We start from the raw sequence: 26819 nt of genomic DNA on the forward strand, positions 1-26819 counted from the left end.
GTTTCCAATTTTAGCATATCATATGTCCCTTAACTCCTCTGTAACTTAGTGTTTTCGTCAGAAAAGTAATGCAATGGACACACTGATCTTAATGCTTCTTTTTGCTCCAAAATTCTACACGTCACACAACAGGTATAAATCAATGCTCCTTTCTAGCTTGCACTAGTCCATAGATTAAAAACGTCTGACTTGTACATCCAGTTGGAGTTGTGTTAAAGTTATAGATTAGCTTCAGGGAAAGGATGTTTTTATGATGCTTTTTTTTCTCATCCAAAGACACAGTATGTCTGGACCATTTTTTCAGACTTTGTTTTAATGTCTACAATAAAATTTTACCATCTAGCAAAGATACTACAAAAGTCATTAAAAAGTATATTGGAAAAATATATGTTTTTGAATAGGAAAAATAAATGATTAAAAAATATAAAAAGCTTTTAAAAAGAAATTAATGAGAGGGATAAGCCACCAAAAGAAAAAATGGTCAAATAATATGGATAGGCTGTTTGCAGAAGGGTAAATCCAAGTAGCTGACAAACATATGGAAAAAAATGCTCAAACTCATTCATAAAGATTTTCAAATTGAAGATACAATAAGGTATTTATTTATTTTTATTTTTTGAGTTGGAGTCCGGTCTCAGGCTGGAGTGCAGTGGCGTCAATCTCTGCTCACTGCAACCTCCGCCTCCCCGGTTCAAGTGATTCTCCTGCCTCAGGCTCCCGAGTAGATGGAACTACAGGCGTGCGCCACCACACCCAGCTAATTTTTGTATTTTTAGTGGAGACAGCGTTTCACCATGTTGGCCAGGATGGTCTTGATCTCTTGACCTCGTCATCTGCCCACTTTGGCCTCCCAAAGTGCTGGGATTACAGGCGTGAGCCACCGCGCCCAGCCACAATGAGGTATCATGGTTTCTTATCTTTCTCACTAGTGGCATTCTGGGATGGACAACTCTTTGTTGTGGGTGATGCCTCGAGTATATTGCAGGATATTTAACAGAATCCCTGGTTCTGCCCATAGAAGCTAGTAGCACCACCTGCCCCTCCCCCCACCCCATTGTGACAATCAAAAATGTCTCCAAACATTGCCAAATATCCCTTGTGGGACAAAATCATTCCGGATTGAGAACCACTGATTTATACCTATTAGATAGGCAAAAATTATAAAGTTTGATTATAGCTGTAATAAAGGATGCAGTGCAGAAAGAATGTTTTCATATATTGCTAGTAAAAATGTAAGTTATTAATGTAAAACAATTGAGCAATATCTATTAAAATTAAAAACACATATACTCTTTAAACCAGAAATACTACTCCTGGGAATAAATCCTTTTAAACTGAAATTTAAAATACACAAACAAACATTGTACAAGGATGTTAACTGCAGCATTCTTGGCAGTGGCCAAAAACTAGAAACAGAATGAATAACCATAAGTAAGGGCTGAATAGTACACCCATGCAATAGAATATTATGTAGGCATTAGAAAGAATTAGAGGTATACCTTAACACACGGAATGTTCTTCATGAGTTATTCCTTAGTGAGAAAACCAAGAGCCAGAAGAGTGCATAACACAGTTGTATAACACTGTGTAATCTTACTTTTTGCAAAACACACCCCTCCACGCTTTTTATATTAATATATAAAAGTCCCCCGATATTCTATTTACCCCTACTAAATGGAAAAAAATATATTTGCAAATCATATCTGACAAAGGTCTAGTACCTAGAATTTATAAAGAACTCTTCTAACTCAACAACCAAAAGACAAACAACTGAATTAAAGAGGGGCAAAGGACTTGAATAGGCATTTCTCCAAAGAAGTTATACGATTGGCCAACAAACACATGAGAAGATGCTCAACATCAGTCATTAGAGAAGCACAAATCAAAACCACAGTGAGATACCACTTCACACCCACCAGGATGGCTACGATAAAAAGGAAAATAAGTGTTGGCAAGGATGTGGAGAAATTGGAACCTTTATACATTACTTATGAGAATGTGAAATCATGCAGCCTGTGGAAAACAGTTCGGCAGTTTCTCAAATAAACACAGGATTACCAAATGACACAACAATTCTACTCCTAGGTACATACCCCAAAGAAATAAAAATAAATATTCAAATACAACATTTGCATACAAATGTTCATAGCAGCACTATTCACAATAGACAAAAGTAAAAACAATCCAAATGTTATCAATTGATGGATAAACAAAATGTTGTTTATACACATATTACTCAGCCATAAAAAGGAATGAAGTACTGATACATGCTACAATGTGGATGAATCTTTAAAACATTAAACTAAGTGAAAGAAGCTAGACACAAAAGGTCGCAAATTGTATGTAACCTCCAGAACAGACAAATCCATAGCCAGAAAGTATATTAGTGTCTGCCAGGGACTAAGGGGAGGAGGGAACAGGGATTGACTGCTTAATGGGTACCAGTCTCCTGAAAATATCTTGGAATTAGACAGAAGTGATGGTTTCACAATATTATGAATGTAGTAATGCCACCGAGTTGTACACTTAAATATAATTAATGGTTAATTTTATGTTATGTGAATATTGCCTCGATTTAAAAAATATATTCTATTTACCTTTGTGTTAGATTCCTATTGATGCACAACAAATGAACAAAAATTTAGCAGCTTTAAAATATTACCACATCAGCTTAGCTCACAGTTCTGTAGATCCAGGTGGGCCTGAGTGGATTCTCTGCTTATGGTTTCGCAGGCCAATATTAAGACGCTGACCCACCTGGGCTCTTCTCCGGCGAGAGAATCCCACTTCCAAGCTCATTTAGGTTTGTAGCAGAATTCAGTTCCTTATGATTCTGGGACTGATATCCTGATTCCCTGCTGGCTGTCAGCCAAGAGCCAGTCTCAGTTGTTACAGGATGCCCACATTTCTTGGCATGTAGCCCCCTCCAACAGCAGCATGTCAAATTCTCATCCTTCAAATCTCTCTGACTTCCTCTTCTGCTATTAGCAGAAGGAAAAGCTCTGCTTTTAAAGGGCTCATGTGATTAGATTGGGCCCACCTGGAAAATCTCACATTTGTCATAAAATGTAATATCACAGGAATATTGCCTCATCAAATTCATAGGTTCCACCTAACACTCAAATGGGTGGGGGTTATACAAGGGCAAGCGTCACTGGGGGTCATTCTTAGAATTCGGCTTATCGCCATGACCTCTTAGACAAAAATAATAAGAAAACATCTACCCAATTCAAGGACAGTTACTGTTTATACCCAGCCTCATTGCCTATATGATTTACACCAAGGAAAAGTTACAGAAGCAGTGATTTACAGATTAACATGGTTCAGGTCCCCAAGCCTCAGGGAAGGGATGGAAAGCTGTTTTTGTTGTTGCTGTTTTGTTTTTTGAGACGAGTCTACCGAGTCTAAAGAGTCTCACGAGTCTCGCTCTCCGCTCACTGCAACCCCTGCCTCCTGGGTCAAGTGGTTCTCCTGCCTCTGACTCCCAAGTAGCTGGGACTACAGGCGTGTATGCCACCATGCCTGGCTAATTTTTTCATTTTTAGTAGAGACGTTATTTTCACCATGTTGACCAGGCTGGTCTGAGACTCCTGACCTCAAGTGATCCGCCCGCCCCGGCCTCCCAGGGTGCTGGGATTACAGGAATGAGCCACCATGACCACCCTGAAAGCTGTTTTTAATAAGAAGGCTTTTCTTTCCCAGGCCTCTCTGGCTTGCTTTCTCTTTCTTTCTTCTCTTCTACAGAAGCACTGAATGTAAATACAAAGCAATTGTCAAGAGGACCACCTGTTTTCTCTCTGTAGTCCTGATAAGGGTTGGAGTTTAGGGAACTAGATAATTGAATAATATCAATTAGAAGTCCTCAAACATTTTGGTCTTAGGACCCTTGTTACTGAGGTGCCCCAAAAACTCTGTTGGGTTTTGTGGGTTATACCTATTGATAATTGCCATATTGTAATAAATTAAAAATGGAAAGTCTGACAAACACAAGAATATACAAGCACATATTCTCTCATCCTATAAAGTGATGATGTCATCACACATTATATAGCCTCTGGAGTGGAAAACGAAATAAAGTCTTAGCATGGTTATGAAAATAGTTCTGAACTCATGAAACCTCTGAAAGGGTCCCAAAGACCCCCAGGGCTTCCTCGACCACACTTTAAGACTCATTGAGAGATGTAAATACTACCAATTGTATTTCTTCACAGATTAATCAATTCACATATTTGGGTTCATGCATTTGTGCGGTCTTACAAACAAATCTTTCCCTTTACTAGTATCTTATTCCATCTGGTAGACTCACTTCTGTTGCTGATGCTTGAAAAAAGTGTCATTTGCTATCACAGGAAGAAAATTGTGCTAGATGGATCGTAACATACCGAAAAGCAAGATAGTTTCAAATGTTTCCATGAGTTTCTGGCAGGATCTATCATTCTACAAATACTGCACAGGAAAAATTGCTTTAAATGCTGCATCTTTGCAGAAGGATTAGGATAGAGCCAGGCTGTGAGTCAGGCAGAAAAAGGCACACAGAGGGAGATGAAAGCAAGGACTGGAGAGTCTTGCCATGCTTTGCCCTTGAAAACTATGCCAAGACCTCTTTTTTGTTTTTAAATGAAGAAATCCCTCATGTTTCGTGATTACTGTAATGACTCAGGATTTTCCACCTTCCTTTTAACTATAAACCTTAGCGTAGTTAGGTGTTTGTTTTCGTTGTATCACGCTTGCAAAAAATGATGAAATAAAGTTAAAACCCTTTAATTGGGACTCCATTACGGTTCCGCTATTCACTGAACAGCTTGTTCATTATTCTCCCAATATTATCCACTTTCTTCATTTCAGTCTCTCGCTTAGATCCTGGACTTCTGATGTCTTTCCATGGCGGATGAATACAATTTAAAACACGAAGCTGCTGGAGGAGTGATTTAACCTTCCCCCTTCCCAACGTGAAATCTTTGCCTGTCCTCTGTCACTAAGTCTCTCAGGAGCAGAACCTGAATGGACATTCGAGGGACGGTGAATAAGAATGACAAACGATGGTTGGGGAGAACAGAGCGTTTCTTCCATCTGGGGATTAGGCCCACAGGACGCATTCCCGACAGATGAGCAGAGCCGACCACGGGTGTGACACGAACCCTAGCTGGCCGCCTGACTAGCATTCGGCCGCAAGCCGCCCCTTTCAGATTGGAGTTCCACATGCCCTCCGCGCCTGAGCCCTGGGACGTCAGAAGCCTGGCTTGCTGCCGCCGCCGCCAGTTCACGTCATGTGACCCACAACCAATGGCAGAGAAGCCAAGTATTCCTGGCGTCCGCTGTGATTGGTTCCCAGCCTGGAGGCGGTGGCGGAGGGTGGGCCTTAGGACGGGTCTCCCTTAGGCCGGGTCTCCCTTAGGCCGGGCGCTCAGACCGCGACCGTGGAGGCGTCCGCGGGTTAAGGCTGGGAGTCCGGTAGCCAGAGGCGGCGGCGAGTCCAGAACGGCCGGGCCTAACAGGGAGAAGGCGTCACTTGCGGTTACAAGTGCCCGCGCTGGGGCAGTGCCTGACCCTCATTCCAGTTGGCGGAGGAGGAGAAGGAAGGGGCCGGGCCGGGTCCCCTCCCCTCGCGCCACGGATGGATGTGCCCGGCCCGGTATCTCGGCGCGCCGCGGCGGCCGCTGTGCTCTTGCGCACCGCTCGGGTCCCTCGTGAGTGCTGGTTCTTGCCCACCGCGCTGCTCTGCGCCTATGGTTTCTTCGCCAGCCTCAGGCCGTCCGAGCCCTTCCTGACCCCGTACCTGCTGGGGCCGGACAAGAACCTGACCGACAGAGAGGTACGCGCGGAGGACGCGGGGCGCGCGCAGGAAGGGCGGGCGACCAGCCTGCGGGTGGGCGGCGGAGGAAGAGAGGACTGAGAAAAGCGCTCGAGCCATTCTGGGCAGAGATTTCTGATTTTTCCCAGTTGGAGGTCGACTTCGTGCTCTGCGTTGTGTTCATGATTTTCTGTTTTCTTCGGCTATGTAGGGCGAGTCTCCTGCGAAGGTCTCAGAACACGCGTCCAGAGGCCCCGTGCCTTGTGTGTCAGGCAGTATGCTGATAGTGTTGTAATGTGGCTTAGCGTGACTGCCCAGACTGGTCCAGCAGTTCCTGCTGGGGGTGAGGGGGTAATATTTTGACAAAGAAGTGAAAACAGCAAGGTGTACTTTGGACATAGCTTAGTAAATACTCATTGACTGAAAGTAGGCAACCACTGCTTTTCTGAAAGGATCTTCCCTCTACCTGCTTCACCTGCTTCCTGTCCATCCCTTACTTTGTTTACATTTGGCAGGATGGATGTGCTTATCCAAGTAAGGACAGGACAGAAGTACAGAACGTCTTAATTTGTCTTGATTTTTAGTTGGGTGAGGTTGTGTCCAAGGATATCCTGCCCCTCTCTCCCTTAAGCCCAACCTCCAGGGATAAAGGCAGATGGTATAACATAATTGACTCTTAATTATGGTTTTCCTTGTATTGTGAATTGTTGCTTCACAGATGTTAGTTTTGCTTCTCAGATACAAGGTGGTGTCTTTGAAGGCTTCTGTGATGTTCAGGGTAATTGAGAGCACGTAGTCCATCATCAAGAGTTTTTTGCTGATTGATTTTTCCTAGGTAAGGGCTTACAATTAAAGTACTTCAGAAGCGCATAGTGTATTTTAGAAATGTACTGACCTGTTAAAGTGCATGGTCAAAACCAGCACTTGATTTTTGCAGAAGAAAGACAATATATAAACTGAAAAAGAAATTAAACCCAAAGTACTTCCACAAAACCGAAATAAAGCCGATTCAATGCCCTCTTCCTGGGCCGTTTCTCAGTCTTGTGGATCACTGCATAAGCAACCGTAGCAGTTATTCATAACCTATTTGAATTTTAATACTGATTTAAAGCAATAATAAAGTCAAAACAGCCAACTTTTGTGAACAGAATGATTTTACAAGAAAATTACTGCACTGATACGAGAAAGCATGATTCTGGAGACCCAAAACAACCACTGAATCTGAGGTGTAGCCACTGAGGCAGAATTGATACTGCTGTGAACAGCTGACCATTAAAGTTTCATGTGAACTGCCATGTGATCTGCACAGTTTGTGCACCTTTCCTGATAGTGAAACACAGGGAGAGAAACATGTTCCAAGTGTTGATATTTGAAAGCTGATCTCTTTTGTCATGTGCCCTGGGTAGAAGGTTGCTGTGTGATGTGCTACCAAGATCATGTGCTCTGTCCTATCAGAAAGCTTTTCAAGGTGAGTGAAGTATGTTCAGGGGGCACAGAAATAAAGCAGAGTGGCCAGGCGTAGTAACTGTTTGCTGATTGTGTAACAAAAACATAAGCGTACTTCTATTATTGCTAATTAGATGAGGAAAAGGGATTTGGAGAGAAATCTAGAAGTCTGGGGAAGGGGTGTATTCTCAGAGGACCACCAGATCATGGCTGATTCTCCTCTCCTTTACCTTGTGGCAAGCCCTACATTTTTTGTATAACTAATAATTGAAATAATAGAACAGCTTATTCATTACTTACTGAGTGCTTGCTTTTTGCAACGGACAGTTAAATAAAAAATATTACATGATTTTTAAGCAAAGCTAATGCTAAGTCATATTCAGCGACATTTGTATTAAAGTTTGTGTTTGCTCCTAGAAGACTGCAGAGGGACAAGTTGGTTTGAACAGAGCTATTGTTAACTAAATTTTAAAACAAAAGGAGAGGAGAAAAATTTCTTCTCTCTACTCTCAAAGATTTTTTTTTTAGATTTCAGGAAAAACATTCACTTTAAAATAGGTACCAGTTTATAAGTTTTAAGCAGGCTAAAATTTGACTGTATGTTAATAGTTAAAGGCCAAACTTTCAGTAAAACAGATCTTTATCTGTGGGTAGATATTGCCCCAGATATCCTTGTCAGCTTGTCCTCGAGTCTTCAGACTTTGTGAATAAATCAGGTGGAGTAAGTAATTTACATGTTGTGTCTCATTTAATTTTTGCAACAAACAGCTCTCCTTTACTGATAATGGAGGTTAAGGCTAAGGGGAGCTAAAAGAATCTTGTCTACACTCACACAGCAAGTGATGGAACTGAAGTTCCTGCTGGGGTCTTTCTGGTTTAAAGTTTATTTTAAAGATCACTTCTACTATATCCCAAGTTTAAAATAGGCATTAAAAAGAAAACAGCAAAAACTTCTATTTTTTTTCTATTTACAAACAAGCAAAAAGAAGGAAGTAAAAGTTGCCTATAATCCTGCCATATGGAGAGAGTTAATTTTCTCAAGATTGTAGGACAGATTGACCATCTTTATTTGTTCCTCTGCCCCAAAAGAAACAAAACTTAGAGTCAGAGAAGCTTAATGAAACACTAGGATAAAGGCTGTCTATCTTGTGTCTAGAAGTAAGAAATGACAGTAATTCAGTTTTCAAAGCGTTTATTGAATCTAGTATCTTCCAAACAGTATGCTGGCTTTTAGACAGGTCATACAGGTGAATGTAGGGGTCTATCCTTAAAAAGCCGATAAGGCAGTTGTTCTCAACTCTGGCTCATTTAAAAATCTGAGAAGTTTTTAGAAAATATCTGTGGCTGGGCATTTTTTTTTTTTTTTTTTTTTAAAGAGACAGAGTCTTGCTCTGTCACACAGGCTGGAGTGTAGTGGTGTGATCATAAGTCACTGCAGCCCCAAACTCCTGGGCTCAAGCACTTCTCCCACCTCAGCCTCCTGAGTAGCAGCCATAGGCCTGTGCCACCATGCTTGGCTAACAAATTTTTTAAAGCTTCTTAGGAGATGCAGCCATGGTGAAGAGCCAGTATTATGAATTAATTGGGGAAAGAGATGCATGTAGATCAGTATCAAGAGAGTTTGAGGCTAGGTGAGATGGCTCACATGTCCGTAATCCGAGCACTTTGGGAGGCTGAGGCTGGTGGATTGCTTTGAGCCCAGGAGTTTGAGACCAGCCTGGGTAATGTGGTGAAGCCCTATCTCTACCAAAAGAAAAAAAAAATTATCTGGATGTGGTAGTAGAGGCCTGTAGTCCCAGCTACTGGGGAGGCTGAGGTGGGAGGATCACCTGAGCCTCACCTGAGGCGGAGGTTGCAGTGAACCATGATTCTGCCACTGCACTCCAGCCTAGGTGACAGAGGGAGACCCTGTCTCCAAAAAAAAGAGAAAAAAAGAGTTTGAATATTGTAATACAAGTACTATTGGCTTCCACAAAGTCTTTCTGAATAAGGAAGTCTTTGAAGTAGACCTTGATTAATGGGAAGAATTTATTAGGAAAAAAGATGATGCTGTTGGGGATAGGAAAGGATATTTCGGGCTGGGCGTGGTGGCTCACGCCTGTAATCCCAGCTTTGGGAGGCTCCTCATTTGAGGTCAGGAGTTTGAGACCAGCCTGGCCAACATGGTGAAACCCCAACTCTACTAAAAATACAAAAATTAGCCAGGTGTGATGGCGGGTGCCTGTAATCTCAGCTATTTGGAAGGCTGAGGCAGGAGAATCACTTGAACCCGGGAGGCGGAGGTTGCAGTGAGCCAAGATTGTACCATTGCACTCCAGCCTGGGTGCAGAGCGAGACTCCATCTCAAACAAAAAAAAAGAGAAGAGATATTTTCAAACAATTATCTGAACTGTTGTTGTCAAGGTTTCTTTGATTGATAAGGATGAGATCTTTGAGGTATTTGTAGGTTGTTTTGTAAGAAGAAATTCTTTTTGAGTATTCCAGGTCCTTTGATCACTAATGGGATTTTTTTTTTTTTTTTCTCTTTCTACCAGGTCTTCAATGAAATTTATCCAGTATGGACTTACTCTTACCTGGTGCTACTGTTTCCTGTGTTCCTTGCTACCGACTACCTCCGTTATAAACCTGTTGTTCTACTGCAGGGGCTCAGCCTTATTGTTACATGGTTTATGCTGCTCTATGCCCAGGGACTGTTGGCCATTCAATTTCTAGAATTTTTTTATGGCATAGCCACAGCCACTGAAATTGCCTATTACTCTTATATCTACAGTGTGGTAGACCTGGGCATGTACCAGAAAGTCACAAGTTACTGTCGAAGTGCCACTTTGGTGGGCTTTACAGTGGGCTCTGTCCTAGGGCAAATCCTTGTCTCAGTGGCAGGCTGGTCGCTGTTCAGCCTGAATGTCATCTCTCTCACCTGTGTTTCAGTGGCTTTTGCTGTGGCCTGGTTTTTACCTATGCCACAGAAGAGCCTCTTCTTTCACCACATTCCTTCTACCTGCCAGAGAGTGAATGGTATCAAGGTACAAAATGGTGGCATTGTTACTGACACCCCAGCGTCTAACCACCTTCCTGGCTGGGAGGACATTGAGTCAAAAATCCCTCTAAATATGGAGGAGCCTCCCATGGAGGAACCGGTAAGCTCAGCCTTAAATATCTTGTAATTGCTACTATGGGGGCTAGACCAGTGGTGAAAAAACCAGCAAACTCCCTCTTGCTAGATCTTGTATTCATTTGGATTCATGTTTTATCCTGAGTTGATTCGTTGCTTTATTCATTCATTCCATTCATTCAAGCTGTGGTTTATTTATATTAGAGATGACACATGTATTTTTCTCTGGAGTGCATGACCTCCAAAGTCATATTGATACAGCATTATATTGTTCATGTCAGAGATGTCTTGAATTGCAAGGGCTGAGTCTTCATCTTTTGAGTGTTTGGCACATAAATAAAGCACTCAGAAAATTTTTGCTAAATGGGTAAATGAAATGATTCTAATAAATGATTAAATATCTACTTCTAGTTTCTGAATTGAAGCCCAAATTATTATTATTATTAATTAATTAATTTATTTATTTTTGAGATGGAGTCTTGCTCTGTTGCTGAGGCTGGAGAACAGTGGTGCGATCTCGATTCACTGCAACCTCTGCCTCCAGAGTTCAAGCAGTTCTGCCTCAGCCTCTTCCTAGTAGCTGGGATTACAGGCACTTGCCACCACGCCCAGCTAATTTTTGTATTTTAGTAGAGACGGGGTTTCACCATGTTGGCCAGGCTGGTCTCGAACTCCTGACCTCAAGCAGTCCACCCGCCTCAGCCTCCCAAAGTGCTGGGATTACAGGCCTGAGCCACTGCACCCAGCCGTGAAGCCCACGGTATTTAAGGGTAAGAAGTTATTTTCCTCTTCTGTGCTAGAAGGTATATCTGTTATTTATTTTTCAAATGACAATTTGCTGAAGTAAAATAGTAATGAATAATGCAGGCAAAGAGATCACAAGAGGACAGTTTGAGGTGATGATGGAATAAATATTAAACGTGTGTTATGAAGCTATCTCTTGGAAGGGAGAGGTATGGCATTAAAATAATTTATCCATCTGTTCTGTCTAGCCAGGAAGATGAATTCCTTTCCCTAGACACCCACCCCCTTTTTTTTTTAATATACAAATTTTTTTGTTTCTATTAGGTTATAAGCTGTGAGCTGTGAGGAGCAAAGTTAATTCCAGCCACACTGTAGTCTTAGTTTTCCTGGGACATGTTTGGAAATAAGCCTATTAACATTCCAGCTTTGTAGGTGGCCTCTGTCAAACTGAGCTCCATAAGCTTTGTAGGCTGGCTGATAATAAAGAACCATTATGAATAAAGTCTTTCATTCTGTACTGAGAGTTAACTGAATTGTTTCAATGTGGTATCTAATGTCCTCATTGAAAATTACTCTTTTCTCTATCCCCATTCTTGAGCTCTCAAATTACTACTTGAAATTTAGGTTATCAGCCCAAAGAGCCTGGGTAGACTTCTAGAGCCTGGGCAACCCTCATCATGAAACTCACCTTGATTACCAAGGCACCTGTGAGCAGTTTTTGTCAGAATGATCAAGGATTAAGTGGCAACGAAATGCTGATTTTTTCATAATTTGTTAGGTGATGTTGGAGAGTCAACAGAGGGTTGATGGGAGAGGGAAGGAGGTATAATCATTTCATAGATTTCATGAAGTGGAAAAAAATAAAGACCCTTCTTTATCTGTTTTGAATGTGTTACAGTGGCTTTAGCTAAAATTAACATATATATAATGTGTGTATAAATGTATATTTTAGATATTAACACATTGACCATAGTTCTAAAGATTTTTATAGTGAGTTTCAAACTTTTTTGAATATATTTAAGAAACATAGAAAACACATTTTACATAGAAAACCTGTACATACATAGGTATGTATATATTTTATGTATAACAGAAACAAATTTTACAATACTTTATTCTGATACATTCTTTTACTTTTTAAAAATTCAGTTCACTGTTCTCTAAATCAATTTTATTGCCAATTTATGGGTGGTGACCTATAGTTTAAAAAACTCTGTTCTAGATCAACTTGAAATACTTGTTTATAGATACACGGTGTGTCAGTGTTTTATATACCGAAGAATTGTAGAATTTTAGAGTTAGAAATTATTCTAATCACAAGTCACAAAAATCAGAGCATTTTAAGAAGAGATTAGATTTCATCAAGACTGTCCTTTTAGAGATAAGGATTAGGATTAGAGATTAGCAGCTTGCGCAGAATTGCACAAATATACTCTTGGGCATAATTTTAAAGTGTATATGAGATCCAGTTCTCTCTAAACCTTTCTCCATGAAGTCTTTTAACTAGGGTAACAATGTCAGAACCATCATGTCAGTTACACTGTTTCCAAAATTAGGATTCAAGTTAGTTCCCTGATATCCTAGGCTCTGCTACCGATACCATAGCAGATGGGCAGTGCTGCTTGGTATTGGCACCGATTGGCCCTGAAATGCTGCTGTTTTTCTTTGGCAAGCTTGAAGGAAATTCAGAATATGGATATTAGGGATAGAGGTATTTTAAGTTGACAAGACCTATAATTAAACCATAAATTATAATCATGGTAATTATTGAAGAGTAGGTAGATAGGTGGTTTTATCTTGATTTTTATAGCAAGAGAAAATGAAGTAGGAGGAGTCTAAGTGATAGCTCACTTTACAAGTTACCTTAGAGTATTTGTGAGTTCTTTTTATTTGAAGAGAGCCTATTGCATTGGGGCAAAGGGTGCTGATCTCACAGAAAGAAGAACCAAAGCTGGTGACTTTCTTTCACGAGCAGAACTGGATTCATTATGTAGTTGGCTGATAAGTGAACCTGATTTATTTTGAGTTCTTCATCTATTAGAAATGACACAAATTAAACCACTTCTTTAGCATAGGTTCTGACATGTAATTAATACCTAGTAAATGATTCTCTTAATATAGCCATGCTTTTATTTGTAGTTTCATATCTTTTACTACTAGTAAGTGTTCTTTCTGTGTCTGCATGTCTAAGGTCTATAGGAACAATGGCAGCAGTGAAATTGATGCTTGCACTTTGGTATTAAATAATGTCATTTCTAGCAGCAGGGTGTAGTGAGTTTTGAAGAAAGTGAAGTCTAAACCCTAGTTCTAGTACTGGGGCAAGTTACTTAATTCTGTGAGATTTAGTTTCCTTATGTACATATCTATCTTACAGGGTTATTTTGAGTATTTAAAGCTTTCAAATGAGTTTACATAGTAGGTTTCCAATAAATGGTAATTGCTGTTACTATTATTATCATTAGACATGAATAATCTGGAACAGCTTTGTACTTTTATGGTAGATAGTCATGTCTTTGTGAGGTTGTAAATAGAGTAATATTTCCTTTTCTCTTTGAATTAATCATGCCCAGTCATCTTCATTATCATCATCATTATCGCACCTCCCATTTATTTTGACTTGGGTATCAGATACTGTGCTAAGAACTTTAGAGTCAGTATATTATTTGATTCTTATTAAAACTCGATGATGTAGATATTTGCTCATTTTAGAGAAGAGGAAACTAAATTTAGTTAACTGACTTGCTCTAAGGCACATAGGAAGTGGCACTTCAAAAATTTCCAACTCAGGCCGGGCATGGTAGCTCACACCTGTAATCCCAGCACTTTGGGTGGGCAAGGCAGGCAGATCACTTGAGGTCAGGAGTGCGAGACCAGCCTTGCCAAGGTAGTGAAACACCAAGTCTGCTAAAAAAAAAAAAAAAACACAACAAAAACTAACTGGGCATGGTGGCGCATGCCTGTAATCCCAGCTACTTGGGAGGCTGAGGCAGGAGAGTTGCTTTAACCCGGGAGGCGGAGGTTGCAGTGAGCTGAGATGGTGCCACTGCACTCCAGCTTGGGCAACAGAGACTCTGTCTCAAAAAAAAAAAAAAAAATTTCCACCCGCATCTGGTTGACTCCAAAAACCACCACTTCAGTAGAGATTTCCATTCCCTGACAGAGGGAAGTAATTGTTAAAGATTTTTGAATGTATAAAACAGCATCAAAACCTTATATTCAAATGAAATCTGAAACTAGATCCCCATTGTGATAAGTAAATAAAAATTGAGCCTTTCTGATTGAAACAGGAATGCAGGTCTGATAATTTCACCCACCTTGAGCCTGTTATTCATCCCACATGAAACTCTCAAAGCTCCATGGAACACAGTGAAGCCACTTATTAAATTAGAACTTGCATGATTAACTACGAGCAGCTCAGAGTTTTGATGTAATAGAAATAAACCTTTGTAGATGTAAGAAACATAAAAGGTAATACGTCAAATGCTTCTTTAGAAAGTGCGATTCATATAAGCTTAACATTTGAAGCCTAGAAAACAGCATAGAAGGAAGCCTGCAGATTATAGCAAGAGGTGCCGATTTTATAAACAGGACCTGCCATCTTTTCTTTTTGGCATGGCCAGATAATAGATTGAGTAGTTATTAACTTCTGTGTGCAGAATTCATTATTACATAATAGATCTAAAGTTCTCAAATGTATTATACTGGGCATTATTTTATGTATGCCATGACTTTTTAAGCTATGCAATAAAAATAACTGAGCACCTCTATAATAAATACATGCATTATCTAATTTAACTCTATATAATCTTATGTGGATAGATGTTATTGTTATCATTTTCGTTTTCCAGATGAGAAAACTAAGGGTTTCTTATCAGTTTATGGTAGGATTTCTAATAGAAACTTGTGAATCCTTTTAATAGTTCCATTCTTCCAGGAATATACTTTCTTATAATCCTTCCAGCATCCTTGAAAGTTTTAGGTATCACAGTTGTTTTCCAGGTTATATTGGTTAAGCAACTGAAGCTAAATAGTAAAATTCTGATATAGGTCAATAAAACTGGTGGATCTTGAATAAAGACTTCAGAAAATATGCTTGGTACCATTCACTCACTCTCAGCAAATTCACATTAGATATAATTAACAGTTATCTTGTGATTTGTTTAAATTCACAAGGTTTGCGCTCATATACAGTGCCAAGAAATCAATCTTGTAACAGCAGTATTTTGTACTTTTAGGTGGTTATCATATGCAAATTCATCAAGTAGAATTTTCAAGTGTCAGTAATTCTTTCTCTGAGTTATCTTAGTTAACCTCAGTACTCCCTGAATTTTGGAAAAGGGCTGTAATAATGGTGCTTGAAGGATATCCCCCTCTGGGCTAAACAGCACAAAGAAGGAAGCACCACACGGGGGTTGCTTTGCAACGGCATGAGAAGGTAAAAGAATGATGAAATTCGGATTCTCAGTCCAGTGAGGTTTTCTAGCCTCTGAGGGAGAAAATGGCCTTTATTTACCTAATGCTGATGGTCACTGTTACTATATATAAGAGGAAAAATATCTGTACTAATTTTATAAAAATGATATATATGGTGTGTGTATATGTGTGTATATATATACGGGGTGTGTGTGTGTGTGTATATATGTTTTTTTTGTTTTTTTTTTTTGAGACAGAGTCTCTCTCTGTTGCCCAGGCTGGAGTGCAGTGGCATGATCACGGCTCACTGCAGCCTTGATCTAGGTTCAAGTGATCCTCTCACCTCAGTCTCCTGAGTAGCAGGGACTATATGTGTACACTACCACACCCAACTAATTAAATTTTGTGTGTGTGTGTGTGTGTGTATGTGTATGTGTGTATGGAGACGGGATCTTACTATGTTGCCCAGCTTGATCTTGAACTTCTTGGTTCAAGCAGTTCTCCTGCCACAGCCTCCTGAAGTGTGGAGATTCCAGGCGTGAGCCACTGTGCCTGGCATCTACTTACTTTTTTAAATTAAACATTACAGAAAGCTATATAAAAAAAAATTAAAAATCACCTGACCTACTACCACCCAAAGATTAGTGAACTTTTCAAACATCTCTTTTCATATATGCATATGTATGTACACATATGTATACATTTTATAGTAAATGAAATTGTGATCTACATGTAGTCTTGTAACTTGCTGTTGTTTTACTCAGTGGTATATCATACTCATCTTTCCATGGCGCTCATTTTGCCTTTACGTGTTAGCCACGAAAGTAAAATTTTCCATGTTCTGTTTTTTTGGGGTTTTTTTTGGTAGAGATAGGATCTCACTTTCTTGCCCAGGCTGATCTCAAACTCCTGGGCTCAAGCAATTCTGTCTTGACCTCCCAAAGTGCACCTGGCCTTCCCATGTTCTGAGCAAGGCCCAGGGATTACAGTAACATTTGGTAGATTAGTCCTTTCATACAGATGAAATCAGAGATATCTCACAGAGTGTCTGACATCTCATATTCACTTCTTGCGATGGTGCGTAGTTCAGTAATGTCTTGCTTCACTCAATTATAAGCCCAGTAACTTGATTTATTACTTTATTATAATACTATTTCTCATTGTTTAAATATTAAGTAATATAAAAAGTTTAAGGAAGAAAATTTAAACCACTAAGAACCCACCACTTAGAAAGAACTGCTAATATTTTGGTCTATTTCTTTCCAATATTTCTATCTTAACTGTTGCATCAATCTGTCAATTACTAGGGTAGGAGGCCTTAACTGAATAGTGATTTATTAGGGTTACTAGTCTCTTGCTTATTATTATTCTTGTTATGTTGTTTGCCAGTCTATGGGAGATGTAGACTCCTATTGGCTGAAGCCTGCAATCTCTTTTCATCATCTTCATTTTGTAAACAATACATCTTTTGCTGGGTTGATTACATACAGCTATGTTAATGCTATAGTGCATTTAAAGCAAAAATCCTATGAGAACATATTTTTCACCAGAGGGGATAAATGTAATTGTTACAAGTTTATGAAGTAAGCAGTTGGTTTTTACAAGGAAAAAAGTCTGTTAGGTAAATAATTGGGCCAGTAAATTGCTTTCTATATAATTGCCTTCATCAGAGTTTGAGCGTTGTTCCCTTTTGCTATATAGGAACCCAAGCCAGACCGTCTCCTTGTGTTGAAAGTACTATGGAATGATTTCCTGATGTGCTACTCCTCTCGCCCTCTTCTCTGCTGGTCTGTGTGGTGGGCCCTCTCTACCTGTGGCTATTTTCAAGTTGTGAACTACACACAGGGCCTGTGGGAGAAAGTGATGCCTTCTCGCTATGCTGCTATCTATAATGGTGGTGTGGAGGCTGTTTCAACCTTACTGGGTAAGCAATGCAGGATAAAAGAGGGTGGTGGTGGGGAAGGGATTCCTCTGGTAGGTAAGCCAGCCGTAATCAGATTTGCTCCCCCCTCCCAAATTTGAAATAGCCTCAAAAAATGATTTACTTATTTTGAGCTCGATTTTATAATTGAGGAAGACAACTTAGAAGTACTCAAGTGGAGCAGGACTATGACTAACAAACTGGAATTTTTAAATAAACTTTGGGGAAACCTAATATAATAATTTTCAAGATTGTTTATCCAAGTTTCCATTATCTCTGTACTTACTGGGTAGTTTTGTCACTTGATGTGAAATTTTGAATAGCAATATACAGTAGTTTATAACAATAGTGTCTAATATTTGTTGAATGTTACTATGTGCTAGGTCCTGTTCTAAGGACGTTATATACATTAACTCAATCCTCACAAAATTCCTGAGGTAGGTAGAATTTATCCCCATTTTGCAATGGAAACTTGGGACTGGTAGGTTAATAACTTGCTCAAGGTCATATAGATGGTAAGTAGCAAAGTCAAGATTTGAACTCAGGCAGGATGGCTTCAGAGCCTGTGTATTTGACCATCTTACTCTTTTGTTCATTTGTAATTTGTTGAGCTACCTCCTGAGGTTGTTGGATGGTGTTATATGATTTCTGTAAACACTTATTATCTGTCTTGGCACTCAGAAAACGCTTCATAGATTTTAGCTATCCTTATCATTGTCACTGTTTTACCAAAAGGCAGAGAAGCCCTTTTGCTATGTTCTAGACCGCTCCTTGGTGTGAAGGGGAGATGACTCATCCTGCCATGATGCCAAATTAGAGGCCGTGGTTCTTTTTGACTCTTGCCTCTGTTTCAGCTGCAGAATTTTTTTTTGCTTAGCAAAGTCCCTGTGTCTTTGTCCTGCATTTTCATCTCATTGCCCCCTCTCCTAATTCAGTCTGTCATCTCAGTGGCTCCATTTTATTGATTCCATCAAGTTCAGAAGTCTCTGTGTGAGTTTCAAGGCCCTCCATATTCTTGAGCTATCCTATTTATAAGTTTGCAGATTTGAAAATTTAATAATCTAAGCTGCGTTTTTAATGTATTTCATAGAATTTGCTTAGCAAAATAACTGGATTTTTTGTTGTTGTTGTTATTTTGTAGGTGCTGTTGCTGTGTTTGCAGTTGGTTATATAAAAATATCCTGGTCAACTTGGGGAGAAATGACGTTATCTCTCTTTTCTCTCCTGATTGCTGCTGCAGTGTATATCATGGACACTGTGGGTAACATTTGGGTGTGCTATGCATCCTATGTTGTCTTCAGAATCATCTACATGTTACTCATCACCATAGCAACGTATGTATTTTGGCTCATAGAAGCCTTAGGAAAAATTGTAACAGGATAAATTTTTTGGTTTCTTTACAAACCAAAATATTAAAGTTTCTAGTTAAATTAGGCAAATGGGAGGAAACATTGTATTTTATGTGCATTATCAGTTTTTCTTCTGAGGAAACATTTAGGCAAGTTTTGTTTATTCCCTTGTCTGTATGTTCCTACTGTTTTCAGATGTTTGCATGAGATTTATATCATTTAGTTGCAAAATGTTTTCATTTGTTTGGAAAGGCAATTGACAGTGGAAAGAAGGACTCTTCACATTTCAAGTAAAAATGTTTACTTTTATTTAGAATAAGTATTATAAGTACTCAGGAAGTAATTCTTATCTATTTACTCTTCTTTTATTTTTAATTTTTTTAAGTTTTCAAATTGCTGCAAACCTCAGCATGGAACGCTATGCCCTAGTATTTGGTGTAAATACCTTCATTGCCCTGGCACTACAGACGCTGCTCACTCTAATTGTGGTAGATGCCAGTGGCCTTGGATTAGAAATTACCACTCAGGTAAGATCTCTCCTTTGGCATCGAAGGTAGTATGTGTGACTTGATCAGGGTGACAGAAGTATATGTATGCTTAATGAAAACAAATTCAAACAATAGGGAACAGATGTAAAGTAAAAGTGTACCCTCCTTCCTTCATTCAACACCTTCTCCCCTATCCTTAGTTCCTTTCTCCCTGGAGGGTGTTGGGATTGTCGTCTTTTTTATGAGGTCTTAGAACACTCCTGAGTGTAACTCATCAGCCCAGTGGGTCTGTTTCAGCTGAGAGGTAATACTGATTCCTTACAGGCCAAGACCTTCTGCTTCCTCATCCATTATTTCCCTCTATACTTAAGTCTATGCTTGGAATACTGTGTCCCATGTTTGAGATTCCCTGTTTCATCTCACAACTCTTTAAGTCTCCTCCGTTTATTTAAAACACCCGTTACCCAAATACTAAGGTAGTGCCTTGCTGTTGATGAACAGCATTATGATTTGTAACACATGACCTATTGAGAAACTTGCACCAACACCCAAAAACAATGTGAATACTTTTTACATTCAGGAATTGTATAGTTGTATATGCCTTCATGCATTGTCAGTTTTAAGTACATATTGTTTTGTACTTTGGCAAAATGGGCAACTGAATGAATCAAGAAGTACTTACTCCCACCCCGATCCCAACCCAAATGATTTCTTCCCTACATATTAGCTGTAATTAACTTTGTTTTTACTAAAGCAATCTAAGAGAGAAATAGTAATAATAGACAATGTGCATTGAGTGCCTTCTGTGTGTCAAATGCTTTGTATAGGATTTGCAGGGTTGCTGTATTAGACATGAAGAAGATGAGTTTGAGAGATGTTAAGTGACTTGTCCAATACTATCAATAATAGTGTTCCAGAGCTTGGCGTTAAACCAACATCTAACCCCAAAACTTATTTCAGGATGGAAAGTAGGAGAGAAACTTAAGTGCCTGCCATCCTCCCTGTATAAGGGAGAGTTCCCAGGACGATTACAGTTGAGGGAAACATGGCTCTCATTGGAAGTGGAAATTTGTCAGCAGATTCTTATAGAAATGGTAGATTTCAACATGTGGAATAATAGGATTTTGTGGGTGGTGCTGAAACCCATTTAACTGCCATGATTGATTAATGGCTTCCTGCAGAAGTATAGCCAACATCGAAAGAAATTGGCTCAGTGATTTAAGGCCATACTCTCGTTGTACCTTTGAACCAGTTCGTAAGTATTTAGTATGTTATTATAAGAAGAAGAAGATGATGATGATGTTAATAAACCATATAGTCACATTAAAATTTGGCTTAGGGCATCATCCTCCGCAAACTAACACAGGAAACAGACAACCAAACACTGCATGTTCTCTCTCATAAGTTGGTGTTGAACAATGAGAACACATGGACACAGGGAGGGGAACAACAGACATCGGGGCCTGTCGGAGGGTAGGGGGCAAGGAGAGGGAGAGCATTAGGACAAATACCTAATGTATGTGGGGCTTAAAACCTAGATGATGGATTGATAGGTGCAGCAAACCAGCATGACACACGTATACCTATATAACAAATTTGCACGTTCTGCACATGCACCCCAGAACTTAAAAAAAAAAAAATTGTCTTAGGGAAGAATTTTTATATTAAGTAATCCTATAATGGAATCTAGTTGACCTTCTACTGCCCTCTTCTGGGGAAAAATAGAGTTCTTGATCTTAAGAATTTGGCCTGTTTGTACCCACCTATATCAGCTTGAAGGTAGAGACCAGGACTGAATTATAACAATAACAGCAACAACAATAGAAATAATACTAACAGCATTAGCATTGTGCTAATGAGCATTTGTGATCTCACTGATTCGTCCCAACAATGCTGTAAAGTGACAACTATTATGAATTCCATTTTGTAAGTGAAGAAGTCAGGGCTCAGAGATGAAGTATCTCAATCAAGTTCACGCAGCTTGTAAGGGATGAAGTCAGGATTCACACTCAAGCAGTCAGGCTTTATTTAGTACCACCATGCTGGTGATGCTGCTTTGTAACTTTAGGGTCTGGCACATGGTGTAAGTATGCAATATTTTTTTAGGCTTTATGGACAAATTCTGAATATACTTTATTATAGAGTAATCATCTTGTAATTGATAATTCAATAAACTACTTTTCCCCCTTCTAGTTTTTGATCTATGCCGGTTATTTTGCACTCATCGCTGTGGTTTTCCTGGCCAGTGCTGCAGTCAGTATTATGAAGAAATGTAGAAAGCTGGAAGATCCAGAATCAAGTTCTCAAGTAACCACTTCATAATACACTGCTGAAGGGCTTCTTCTTATAGCAAGAACTCCGCACAGCAACTGCCTGGATGTATTTGACTTTTTAAAGTGTAGACATATATTTATGAATGTGCATTTCTTGGCTTCAAAGCAGCCACTTGACTAATACCTTGTATTCCAGGAATAACATGATACTCTTCAGAGGAGCCAGAAGTAAAGTTTATTTCATGGATTATTTATGAGAGCTAATTTAAGGATGACTTCTGATTCAAAAGTGAACTTGATTTTAAAAACCAGTCAAGAGCAATCAAGCAGCACATGGTGTTGTATACTTTATTAGCAAGTGAGTTTGGTGTTTTATAGGTCGCATATGTCTGTATCTACTTAGCCAGGTGCTTGGCCTGATGGGAGCAGGGCTTCACAGAGGCCACAAAATGTTACAAGTCATGATGGATGGAAATATGTTCTAATAGCATCTGCCTCTATTCAATTTAATTCTTATTTCTGTGTTACTCATGTGCATTGGTCTTTCTACATAGTTATTTTATCACTGGCAATATTTGTTCTGATTTCGTGTTCTGTATTTTAAGGTGTATGTATCATTTCTAATTTTAAGTTATTTTTTAAAAATTCATCGTATGAATGTTCTTGGTTCCCATCGTGACAATTATGTATTTGTGTAAAATTTGTTTAGAAGTACATTTTTGCATTATTCATATGCTTCCCAGAGAAGCTCATTTACTTAGAAAATAAGGCAAGTTTTGAAGCCTGCCTAAATGAAGAGATTTAAGAAAGCTTAAGGTAGGTTTGCTTGTCTTTAAATCTTCAATATGAAAGACTATTAATTCCAAGATTAAAAGTTCATATATGGGCTACAGATATAACTAGCCCATTTGTATTTGCATTCCCTTTTATTTCCAAAATAAAATGAGAAATCTTTTTTGAATAATTTTATCCCTATATATAGTTTTTATATTAATTTGTTTTTCTTATCCAAGTAAAGATGTCAATAGGAATTGCATTAGTCCAAGGCCTTTTTCATAAACTGAGCCTCTTTTAAATTATTTCAATGGGACAGGAACTAGGATAGATGTGATTCCTGCATTTTTTTTTACCTTAAATCTGTCTTTGTTTCTAAAGGTAGATCATCTTGAATATTTGCTTAAAATTGCTAGTGATTTCATTACCAAGTTACTTGAAAAAAATGTTCTGTATGCATTTAATTCTGAAATCAGTCTACCAAGGGGCTGCTAGTATATGTCAGACATGAAAACTATTTTAAAGCTGACTTTGTTGCCTTATCTTGAAAAGAATCTAGATAGGTGCTTTTAACTGGGATATTAACTTTTTTTTTAGAATGACACAGCTGAACAGTGTTAATAATAGTGTGTCAAGATTGCAAAATTGACATACTTATTTGGTTTAAGCAGGAATCCTAGAAGCAGATGGATGAGGATAAGAATAGGTCATTTTCTATTCACTGTCCTTTACAATTAGGGGAAAGGAAAAGAACACTAGCTAAGGAAGGGAAAGGGAAGTGGTATCGTAAAAGTAGCAACCTCCATTTTATATTTTGTTTTTTTTGTTTTTGCTTTGTTTTGTTTGTGCTAATTTGGGAATTGTGTACTCCAAAACAAGTAGAAAAGTGCTGTTTGAGGGATTTTATTAAATCTTTTTTTAATGGAATGTGGTACAAATTGTTCACGTTACCAAAGCAATATTTCCCTGGAATTTAATTCAGTTTGTGGCATACAACCTGAGCCTTTTCTTATATGAGACAAGAATATGTTCACATCTTGGTATGTGGCCATATTTGTAGAATGCTGAACCCAGTGTGCAAGTTGTACTGTATGCAGTTTTGCAAATAAGTGAAAATAATTTGTTGTACTTTTTATTCAATTCTGTATAGATTATAAAATTATTTTTATTAAATAAATATTTTACAGTATATTTTCTCTTTTTAATCTATTTCAGTAGGAGCTTTAGATTGTATCTTTAAATATTTTAATAATTTATCCTAGGACAAATTTCATATTAAGTCTTCCCCTCGTCTAACTTGCCTAGTTAACCTTTTGTTATCTTGTTAATTATTCCATTCCTTTGTGATTTTTACCTTTGACTCTTCCGCCTTATTTCAGATGTTTTCCCCCTTTTCTTTTGGCACCACACTGCACTGTTTATTTTTTTGGTCTTCATGTTGGCACCGCTCTTATCTCTTTTTAAAGCATTCTTCCTTAAAAAAAAAAAAAAGACACTCTCTTTGATGTTAACTGAATTTTTAAAATAAAGGAAATTAAAGCAAGAGCAGAAAGTACCACCTTGTTCTGAAACTTTATAGCCTCTTTGTTCCACCTCAGATTATTCTAATACCCAGGGAGGAATCTTCTTGCCATGAATTGAGAATCATTTGTCCATTATATTCCAGAAACCAAATCAGTATTTTCTTACAGTATCCAAATGAGTACCATTTTTTAATATACCATTTCAAAACCTACTTAAGGCATTGATTTCACTGCTTATCACCAAAGTCCTGGAAAATTTTCATGCAAATTTTTTTTAAAATATAGTTTTATAGCCCTATAGTTTCATTGCCTGTGTCTTACTACCTTTCAGATTGGAAGCCTTCGGAGCAAGGACCATGTCTTGTTTTTGTCTTTTGTTGCAAAACAGATTCTTGTGTCATGTGAACATTGAATTATATAAATGGTATGTGATGGACTCATCATAGCCACCTGCCAATACAGTAGTTAAATGCTCATCTTTTTAAATTTTTATTTTAAAGAGTCAGAGTTCCCAGGCTGGAGTGCAGTGGCGCAACCACAGTTCACTGCAGCCCTGAACTCCTGGGCTCAAGCAGTCTTCCTGCCTCAGCCTCCCAAGTAGCCGGAAATCACAGGCAGGTACCAACACACCCAGTGAATTGTTATTTTGTAGAGATGGGGTCTCACTATGTTGCCCAGGCTGGTCTTGAACTCCTGACCTCAGTGATCCTCCCACCTTCGCCTCCCAAATTATTGGGATTACAGGCATGAGTCACCTTGCCTAGCCTTATTCTTACTGTATTTTTAAATGCAGCCTACAAAATTGGAGTTGTCATTTTTAAAAAGCACATCAGACTGAGCACTGTGACTCATCCCTGTAATCCCAGCACTTTGGGAGGCCAAGGTGGGTGGGTCACCTGAGGCCAGGAGCTGGAGACCAGCCTGGCCAACAAAGTGAAACCTCGTCTCTAGAAAAAATACAATAATTAACCCAGCTACTGGGAGGCTGAGGTTGCAGTGTGCTGATATCACACCACTGCACTCCTGCGTGGGATAGAGAGACGGTCTCAAAAAACAAAAACAAAAACAAAATACAAAAAAAAACACGTCAGTGTAAAATATTAAGATTAAAATGCCTGCTGATCTCTAGTCCACTGGATGCCTTATTCAAGGTACTGTTGTACTTAAATGATAGAAATGGTATATCTGTTTTATCTATTATGTCATATTCCCCATAATTAATACCTTATCTTTAACATACTTTAAGGAAGGGCATTTATTAACGCCAAACCGCAGGATGAAGGAAATCCTCAGTGAATATCAGGTATTGGGAAGGGCGTTGGCTGCTGTCTGTGATGTTTTAAACGTCGTCAGTAAACAGTACCGCTACAAACCACCCACTGAAATAGTTTGTTATCCAATTGTCTTCCTTTAAAATAAGGGGGGGTAACAACCCTTTGATTCTTGAAAAGCACCTTGTAGGAATACTAATTCCTCTACTTTTTTCAGTAAGTAAGACTTACAGAAGGGAGTTCAAAATGTTAGGTTTGCCGCTCAAAGCTGTGATACATTAGCAAAGTCAGTCTATTGAGCCTCAGTTTTCTCATCTGTCAATGGTATGATACCTCACAGAATTGTGAAGAAGTGGGCAAACATAAGTGAAAGCACCTGTCACATTGCAGGCACTGAGTAGGGGTTTAAGAAATGAGTTTCCTTCCCCTTGCTCTCCATTTACAATTAATTTGTAGCTACCAATTTCAACATCGCACTCTCAAACTTTTCTTTGAATGTTTCAACCAAAATGAAAATGATCAGAAGCTTTCTAAATCCTCCCCTTATTTTTAGTTCATATTTTGGAAAGCACTTGTGGGGATACAGAGATGAAAAAGTCGTGGTTCTTTCCCTCAAGGACCCTAAAATGTATAATTGGAAAAGATAAGTAGAAAGGATAACAGGTACACAACGATAACAGGTACACAACTGCGATACAGGATATGTCAGGTATCATAACAAAAGGCTTAGGTCTGGAAGAGAGAATGAGGACACTGGGAAAATCAGGAGCGGCTTCCTGAAGAAGACGGCATTTAAGTTGGCCATGCAGGATGGGTAGGATTTTAACAGAAATGTGGAAAGGGGAACTGTGTAGTGGAGAAAGGGCCACAAGTGAAGATATGAATGCCAGAAAGTGCAGGAGATGGGGACAGTCGGCAAGGAATATGTGTAGAATAGTAGGCTGGGAAGACAGCGTGAGTCATTTTATAATAATTATTAATTGGAGATGGGAATGGGAAGTCATGACTAAGCTTATTTTTAAGAAATTTAATCTGGCAGAGGTGAATATGATGAATTGTATGGGAAGATACTACCCAAAATTGCTAACTGAATTGCCATTGCAATTGGCTGGGTGTAGGTAAGGAAGCCCTTTTATGACTTAAGGCAGTGGAAATAACGAAAACACGACTGATATGAGGTTGCTAAATTAACATTCTACAATGTGTGTTTACGTTTCAAAAAGTAGCTTAGAAAGTTTAAATAACCTGACAAGATTACACATCTATGAAGCGGATAAACCGGGATTCTGATTCCCACCCTACCCGGCAAATTAATGGTCACTTTGGCCGCAGTTCCACTATCAAGTTTGTAAGATATTAACCGCAGTGGGGAAGGGTTGGGGGAGCAGGCCTTCCTCAGAAAGCAGAGCTCAGAAAAGAATGCCAGGCAGAGCAAAAGAGCAGCCGTCAGATGGGTGTGCTGAGTATGTCCCACAACGGGTGGGTAAGTGGCAAAGGAGTGAGGTGTCTTGGGGTCCAATTTGTGCGCGTGGAGTGAGACAGAAAACCCGGAGTCCAATTTCCCGGCCAACGAGTGCCTCCTTCTGGGCTGGCGAAGCAGGTTGCCAGGCCTGCGGCAAGCCAGGCGTACCTACCCCTTCTCCGCGCCCCTATCTGCGCCTGCGCGTTACCGGCTGTCGGGCCGCCGGCGCTCCCGCCCCTAGGTGATTCTGCG

The 26819-nt window shown here is 39.2% G+C and overlaps 1 protein-coding gene and 1 long non-coding RNA gene across 4 annotated transcripts; one reads left to right on the forward strand and one right to left on the reverse strand.

Annotated features, from left to right (window-relative positions):
- The first annotated feature begins 5344 nt into the window (after positions 1–5344).
- SLC19A2 (solute carrier family 19 member 2) lies at positions 5345–23502 on the forward strand. 3 transcript variants are annotated; one of them, XM_003893532.5, is made up of 6 exons: positions 5345–5812; positions 9772–10374; positions 17208–17430; positions 18569–18761; positions 19162–19303; positions 21458–23502. In XM_003893532.5, the coding sequence occupies exons 1-6, from the start codon at positions 5615–5617 to the stop codon at positions 21584–21586; spliced, it is 1488 nt and encodes a 495-aa protein (XP_003893581.1). In that variant the 5' UTR covers positions 5345–5614; the 3' UTR covers positions 21587–23502. The 3 variants fall into 3 exon arrangements, with proteins under 3 accessions (XP_003893581.1, XP_009191818.1, XP_021786426.1); XM_009193554.4 differs by having other exon boundaries at positions 5359–5812; positions 18569–18684; positions 21458–21673; XM_021930734.2 differs by lacking the exon at positions 5345–5812 and adding an exon at positions 5838–7259 and having other exon boundaries at positions 21458–23500.
- Positions 22898–26817, reverse strand: LOC116271472. Its single transcript, XR_004180062.1, has 2 exons — positions 26740–26817; positions 22898–23785 (listed from the first exon to the last, which is right to left on the reverse strand). It is a non-coding gene; the product is annotated as an uncharacterized LOC116271472 (long non-coding RNA).
- Positions 26818–26819: the final 2 nt, after the last annotated feature.

This window comes from Papio anubis, chromosome 1, assembly GCF_008728515.1.
Source record: "Papio anubis isolate 15944 chromosome 1, Panubis1.0, whole genome shotgun sequence".
In the NCBI taxonomy this organism is placed as follows: domain Eukaryota; kingdom Metazoa; phylum Chordata; class Mammalia; order Primates; family Cercopithecidae; genus Papio; species Papio anubis.